At 36.5% G+C, this 7,319-nt stretch overlaps 1 protein-coding gene across 1 annotated transcript; it reads left to right on the top strand.

The window, feature by feature from the left end:
• On the top strand, positions 1 to 2,763 carry nero (deoxyhypusine hydroxylase nero). Its single transcript, XM_073076057.1, has 4 exons — positions 1 to 372; positions 826 to 1,149; positions 1,691 to 1,880; positions 2,401 to 2,763. Exons 1-4 carry the CDS (start codon positions 93 to 95, stop codon positions 2,519 to 2,521), a joined length of 915 nt encoding a protein of 304 aa, XP_072932158.1. The 5' UTR covers positions 1 to 92; the 3' UTR covers positions 2,522 to 2,763.
• Positions 2,764 to 7,319: the final 4,556 nt, after the last annotated feature.

Here is a 7,319-nt window from a genome sequence, read left to right as displayed (position 1 = left end):
GCTGTCATTTGACTTTGACATTAGACAAACACCGAAGTAGCAGCACGTTTTCCTTGTTTTCTTCACATTTATCTTCTATTATTTAAAAAGCAATGGCGAATATTAGCGAAACTGCTATAAAGAACATCGGGAAGGTTCTAAACGATCCTGCCAGGCCAATGAAGGAGCGTTTTAGGGCTTTGTTCACGCTACGCAACTTGGGAGGAGAGGCTGCTATACTTTGCATCAGCGAGTGCTTCGTGGATGAGTCAGTGCTGTTAAAGCATGAGCTGGCTTATTGCTTAGGCCAAATGCAAGATAAAAGAGCCATCCCAGTGCTAAGGAGCGTGTTAGAGGACAAAAATCAGGACCCCATAGTGAGGCACGAAGCCGGTAAGTTCGATACGTTATCTAGGGAAGGGAACTCACGTACGCGATAGTATGTGATTAAGGATAAGGGTTTTAAATGTAAATTTTGCAACTTAGGTACTTTCTGATTATTTACGTATAATTAATAATATATGTGAAGTGTTCAATGTTTTTAATTTTATTTTTATTAAATGGAAGTTTAAAAACAGCATGCAGTCCAAAATGTCTATTAAAAAGGTCTATAAAGTATATCATTTCGTAAAAAAATAACTACTCTATGAATCCTATTTAAAACTAGATTAGAAATCATGGTACTACATCTGTCCCTTTAATATTTTTCAAACAGTAAGAATACTACATGTATATAGTTAAAGATTTCTACGTAGAGCAGAACTAGTTAAATAACCAACACTTCTCACATTTACATTATTATCTTCTGTACTATTTACTAACTTTAACTTCTTTGACAATTTACAGGTGAAGCTCTCGGTGCGATCGGCGATCCAAACCTCCGTGACCTACTGGAGAAATACCAGAATGATCCCGCCATAGAAGTAGCGGAAACCTGCCAGATAGCTTTACAAAGGCTAAAGTGGGTTGAAGAAGAAAGTTCAAAGGATGCCAATTTATCACAAAGTCGGTACTCGTCGATAGACCCGGCACCACCAAGCAGTGAGAGTGATGTGGAGAAACTCAAGGATGTCATGATGGATGAGAAGAAGTCACTCTTTGATAGATATAGAGCAATGTTTAGTCTACGTAACCTTGGGACAACTGAGAGTATTAATGCTTTGGGTGAAGGTATGATATTTTTTTATAATAGTACATGATCACATGTGAGCAGGCTATTAGACAGTAAGTGGCTACTGTCACTGATCTCTGTTAATAAGCCCTAAATAAGATTCCCATATAACTTCAGGTAAGATAGAGTCCTTGAGGTCAGGCTCAGATGCATAGCTACCCCTGAGGAATACAGAATGCCTTAAATGAGTATCCCTCTCTTATTGCTACCTTCAAACCAGAACATATGGCTTAACACTGCTATTAGGCATGTTAGTCATTAGGCAGAAATAGGTGTGGCGGTGGTGCTTCTGGAGTCAAGCCGCAAAAGGTTCTACGGCCTTAAATATACATTGATCATGTAGTGAAGTGAAACATTGATTTCTTAGAAAAGTGGCGATTTACGAAAATAATTACTGTTTGTGGCCATTTTTGTTTCAATTTACAATACTGAGCTTGGGTCTTCTAATAAATCCATAGAGATATGATAGAGCACATATCAAGACATATCAAGAAACCTGAGAACTAAGATTTATAATTTATTCCAATATAATCATTACAGGTTTCAAAGCAAGCAGCGCACTATTCAGGCACGAAGTGGCATTCATCTTCGGACAGATGCAGGACGAGCGCAGCGTGCCATTCCTGAAGAGGACTTTAGAAGACACCGCCGAGCACGAGATGGTGCGCCACGAGGCTGCGGAGGCGCTAGGTTCCATCGCTACTGATGAGTGCACTGAAGTCCTGAAAAGGTTTGCTTATTCAAATAGTTTTATGGCAAACAGCACATTCAGTAGAGAGAGCCTAGTGGTCGAAATACAGCCTCTCATGTTTAAAGACCAGGCAAGCAACTCTCATTTTTCAATGTTATATGCTTATTAGATAGTAATTATCTTTTGCTATAGTGGTGGAGTAAAACATTGCGAGTAAATCAACATGTCTGAGAGTTTTATAAAAATAATTTCGAAAGCCTCTCAAAGTTTCTCAAGTTGTGAGAAGTGTACCAATTCACACTTGGCCAGTGCAGTTGACTATGGGTAAACGTCACTCACTCTCTTAGAAGATATATGCCCAGCAGTGGGACAGTAATGGGTTAACAACGAGCATATTCTTCATGCAGAGCTCACTTTTCATTTCCTTGATTTAGTATTAGTTTGCTGGCTAACTTACATATGAGTGAACCATCCAAGGCCTCCGGTTTTTAGGTTTTGTTTAGTAAAATAAAGCCGTTTTAAAGAAAAATTTTATATTTTTACTTTTTTTTGTATCCAGGTACCTCAGTGACCCCCGTCCTGTGGTCAGGGAGAGCTGCGAAGTTGCCCTAGACATGTCCGAGTATGAGAACAGCCCTGAATTCCAATATGCCAACACATTACTTGCGGTTGAAGCGTGATGAAGAAAACCTGTTGAAAGAACATAGATATTTAATATTTTTATACAAATAAATGAATGTCGGGGAATGAAGAATTTCAAAAATGTGAATTAGAGTAACGAAATTTGAGTTATAATTAATTGTTAACTGTAATTTGGATATAACTGAACAAATTGTAAATTAATGTTGATAACGCCAGTTTGTATAATATTGTGATGCAAATATGAAGGTAAATGATAGTTGCTGTCTTCACAACGCCATTTATATCGTAACCGCTGCAACCACAGACCTTGTGGCTGTAATGGTGGACAACTTATATACTGATGTCTTTTCATCCGACTTGTGATCAGTGGATATCAGTTTGCGGGCATCTCCATAGCCGCACAAAACAGTTACCTCATGAATTTTGAAATAAAACATCTATTCCACAGCCGCGGTGGAGGCGGAAGAAATACATACCGTGTTTTTTCTGGTTTTTTTCGTGAGATTGGAACTTTATACTTAATGTCCTTTTTGATAAAAATTATGTTATGAAAATAGGATTAAATCTTCACATGTCATAGAACTGAATATGAATGTTGAAAAGATTTTTCAAGCGTAGCCTCACAACTCCTTGTGTGGTAAGGGAGACATACTTTTCCGAGGCGTTCCAGCTAAGTCATCAGGGGTAGGCCATCTGTGGCCGACCTCAGGTAGGAATCCTATCTGGGGCTGATTACAGATGTCCATGGGCAGCAGTAGCCTCTTATCATCAGGTGGACTGCATGCTTGTCCGCTACTCCTAGAATATAAAAAAAAAAAACCTATTTGTCGCATATATCTATGTGTGTAATATCAGTATTTATTTATTTAAATCGCAATTGTTATTATTAAAGTTGTAAAGTATATTCATCACCCAACCTGCATACTTAATTTAACATTCTCAAATTTAAAGTGTACAATATGAAAATGAATAATTATATTGCTTTATTTTCAGTATTTTTGTAAATAAACTGTTTGGTTACGATAAGAAAAGGTTTTTCATTTACTTTGTGAAACTGTATAGGTATTTATATTATAAATCCTTATGTCATATGCATACATTTTATCCACTTTCTATACATATAATATTTTATAGACGTTATGCAAAGTTGATTTCATCACAATGTAACAATATGATTGAAAGTTATAAAAATACAGAACAAAATGGGAGTTTACGAGTAAAAGTTGTTACATTTTATAATGCACCTGTTAAAAAGAGTATATTACATTTTTATAAATATTATTCTTGTGTTACTTCCAGTTGTGGTAAGTTGATCAATGTAAAATTTACGCAGCTAATATTGGATTTTAAAATAAATTAGTAGGGTCGTCAAACCATTGCTTGGTAGGGGGGTGTGGCAGCCGCTGACGAATGCTATTAGCGTACCCATGGTGACGATGAAAAGCGTCTACAGGAACACCTTGGCGTTTTAGCATTGGCGTTCTTTGGTATGGCAATCCGCAGTTGAGGGGTTTTGGCTATACCATGCTGGTTAAATGTAAATTCTGACTCGGACTTCTTATGCTTTAAAGAAAGTACATCCGCGTACCCTACTGGCACCCATACAATGACTTCATTTACCGACATAGCGAGTGAAAATTATTTTCTAATACGCACATAACTTAAATCAGAGGTAAATCAAATACCTGGGAATGGAAATAGAACCTCAGACTCCTTTATTGAGAAGCTGAGTTATCAGCGTGGGAGGTATAAATTTAAACTATGTATTTGTGGTTTACATATAAGTAATCCGTTAGAATAATTTTATAGAAAATCGACTAATACTCATTTATATTCATATGAACCTACGTTCACCTATTTCTGATATTGTTTAACGTTTATTTACCTCCCACGCAGTCTCGTTGAAATAGGTGTGTCAATAATCCTGTTTCGTGGAAGTAATAACCTACACCTACATGTTAAAAGTTTCATTGAAATAGGTTTAATAAAGGGTATTGTCTATGTTGGGACAGTACAGAGTTGCGGGCGAGAAAGGGGATTATTAAATGCTAATTTATAGAAAGTTTAGTATAGTAGAGGTGAGGCGTCGAAATATTAATACCTGTGTAGACTATGTATTGTACACGAATTCGGGGAATTGCAACTATGTTTATAAACAGTTCAAAATAATAAGTGTTATTACAAGGTCATGTTTAAACTTGTTTTTATTTGAAGAAGAAAAAAATAATAATTTGATAGTCAACCCGTAAGTATAGTTCGTGTAAAACTGCTAGTCCGCTCTGAATATAGAAATGAGTCGCGTCGCCATAGCAAATTGTATGACACCTGCTCGCAACAACTTCAGAGCGGACTAGCAGTTTGGCGCAGGATATAACATTTATGATTTATGCCTTTAACTTGTACACGTCATCATCACCATCATGTGCTGGCGTCGATCATCACGCCATCGAGCACGAGGGCGTCCCATGTTATAATTAGTTTATTTATTTCGATTTTATTTAGTTTTCAGATATGCTAGAAACAGAGCGGGCCTCATTCTTCGGTTTCACTCATGAAGTTCAGATACATAGTACAACGTTGGAGTTGGTCGCACAACTCGAAGATGCAGTATGGAGGCGAGCGCGGGGCGATCGGCGCGTGCGCAGATACTTTGATACATACGACACGCCCTTCGTGGGCCAGGGTAGACGGGTGATGGAGAATAAATAGTTAAAATACCATAATTGGGTTACGTGAAGTTATATGTGGCGTTCCAATTAAACAGAATGTGGTTAAGTTCACATAAGGCTTTTTATATCGAATCGTATACAAGCATATAAAACATTTGTTTGGTTAAAATTGTGCAAAAAAATAAAATATTTTAATGATGATGAGGCTAACATTTCCTATTGAATTGGTTAGGTTAGGTTGGAACATATAAGACAATATAAAATTAAGCGAGCAGGGTGCGGGAGCGCCCTGCGAGCGGGTGGGTTCAATCCAGACCTTTCCTTTATTTATGATCACGTTTATACAATTTTATATTATATTAATATAGACTTTAGATTGTCATCAGTAAAAAGGGTGAAAAAAAAGGTAATTATGGAATGTTAGCCTCCCCCGACGGAATATCATCAATGGTGACTAATTGAAGCCACCCATGCTAAAAAAATATTGCATTGATTTTCGGAAAAGTAGCCAAACTGCATAATTACCCGTTTGCCAAACCTCCACAAGGAGTCACAAATTAAAACGTGTGGATAGAGGGTTTAACTTGGTTTGTGTAGGTTTGCAAGCGCTTGCAGAGTAGCTTTTGATTAAGACAAATGTTTGTCTTAAGAGAAGTTTAGAGGGCGTGGCAAACACCCTGAAGACGGTTGACGTTGAGAAAATCAGTTAAGCGTAAACTATATTATCTAATATACTCGTAATATTGCTTACACTAGGTGTGGAAGTTTCTCACATCCATCTCCTGTTCCTGTTAGCAGCGGTTACATTGTAATATATAAAATTAGTGTTGTGTAATGGAGTTTCTTGGGGCGTTTCTTGTTTATAATAAATAAGAACACCTTACAAAAAGCAATGGTAAAATATGAACATATTGTAACACCAGTAGAAACTAAATTAGGTTGTACCTAAGTTTACTTAATACCTTTTTAAATAGGTATATGTTATAATATCCCTATATGTTATAATAAATATAGTTTAAGAAACTAAAAACACGCTTTTATGATAAAATCAACTAAAAAGTAGAAAATAATTTTCCATCTAAGAATCAATTAAGGAACAGTAAATATAATTGTGGAAAAAGTGTGGGGCGCTTTAACCTAGATATTTTCGTTACTCTGAATCTATTACCGACTAGGTACATCTCGTTCTCGGCATATAAGTGAAAGAAACTTGTAAAAATGTTCAATTTTTTCTAAACTTAGCTCGTAAGTAAATACCAACAGGTACATATCTAATAAAATAGCATTACATAATTTATAGAATAAAGTAATACGTTTAAAGGTGGTAGAACCCTTTGTGGTTCGACTCCGGCGGCACCACCGCCACACCTATTTCTACCTAATAACAGCAGTGTTAAGCGCTGCTGTGTTCCGGTTTGAAGGGTGTGGTAAGGGAGACAGACTTTTCCGAGGCGTTCCAGCTTAGTCCTCAGGGGTAGCGGCGCATCTGTGGCCGACCTCAGGTAGGAATATCTAATCCTATCTGGGGTTGATTACAGATGTCCATGGGCGGCAGTAGCCACTTACCATCAGGTGGACTGCATGCTCGTCTGCTACTCTTATATTATATAAAAAAAAAAAAAATACGTAATTTAATGTAACAAAGATTGTTTTAATAAACTTCTAATTACATAGAATAATGTAGTAAATACTCATATAATGCAATTCCAAGATTGCCTATATAACCTGTATACTATATAGGTTTACGAAACATTACTGATAATGTGTTATAGAATAATAATATACAATTTATATAAATGACACAACAATACCTAGCGTATGTGACATTTGCTAATTAATTTCCTCCACATAAGGGAAACGTGACAAGGGTTACATAATCTTAATTATAAGAACCGTGTCAGGTTTCCGGTACAGTCAAATTTAATGTTAATTAAAATTAAGTTTTGCATGTTACGCTTGTAAATTCTATAAAAAAAATCCTCAAAGTTATGTGAAGTCTACCAATTTGCACTTGGTCAGTATAGTGGATCATGTCTAACTCCATCACTTTGAGAGGACACCCATGCCTAGTAGAGACTAATTTGAGGTGGGGACGAGATATCTTTTAATCTTTTACATGGAAAGATGAGGCGAAAGGTGAGACTAATATAAATAACGCGAATTCAAA

Source organism: Epargyreus clarus, unplaced genomic scaffold (genome assembly GCF_041222505.1).
Source record: "Epargyreus clarus isolate Ecla_fem2 unplaced genomic scaffold, WU_Ecla_fem_2.2 ptg000008l, whole genome shotgun sequence".
Classification (NCBI taxonomy): Eukaryota; Metazoa; Arthropoda; class Insecta; order Lepidoptera; family Hesperiidae; genus Epargyreus; species Epargyreus clarus.
Note: the sequence above shows the minus strand (reverse complement) of the source record. Positions and strands in the feature narration are given on the sequence as shown.

Coding starts and splice junctions, on each gene's coding strand:
- nero (XM_073076057.1), top strand. CDS start 93: ATGGCGAATATTAGCGAAACTGCTATAAAGAACATCGGGAAGGTTCTA. Junction 373..825: donor CATAGTGAGGCACGAAGCCG/GTAAGTTCGATA, acceptor GACAATTTACAG/GTGAAGCTCTCGGTGCGATC. Junction 1,881..2,400: donor TGCACTGAAGTCCTGAAAAG/GTTTGCTTATTC, acceptor TTTTGTATCCAG/GTACCTCAGTGACCCCCGTC.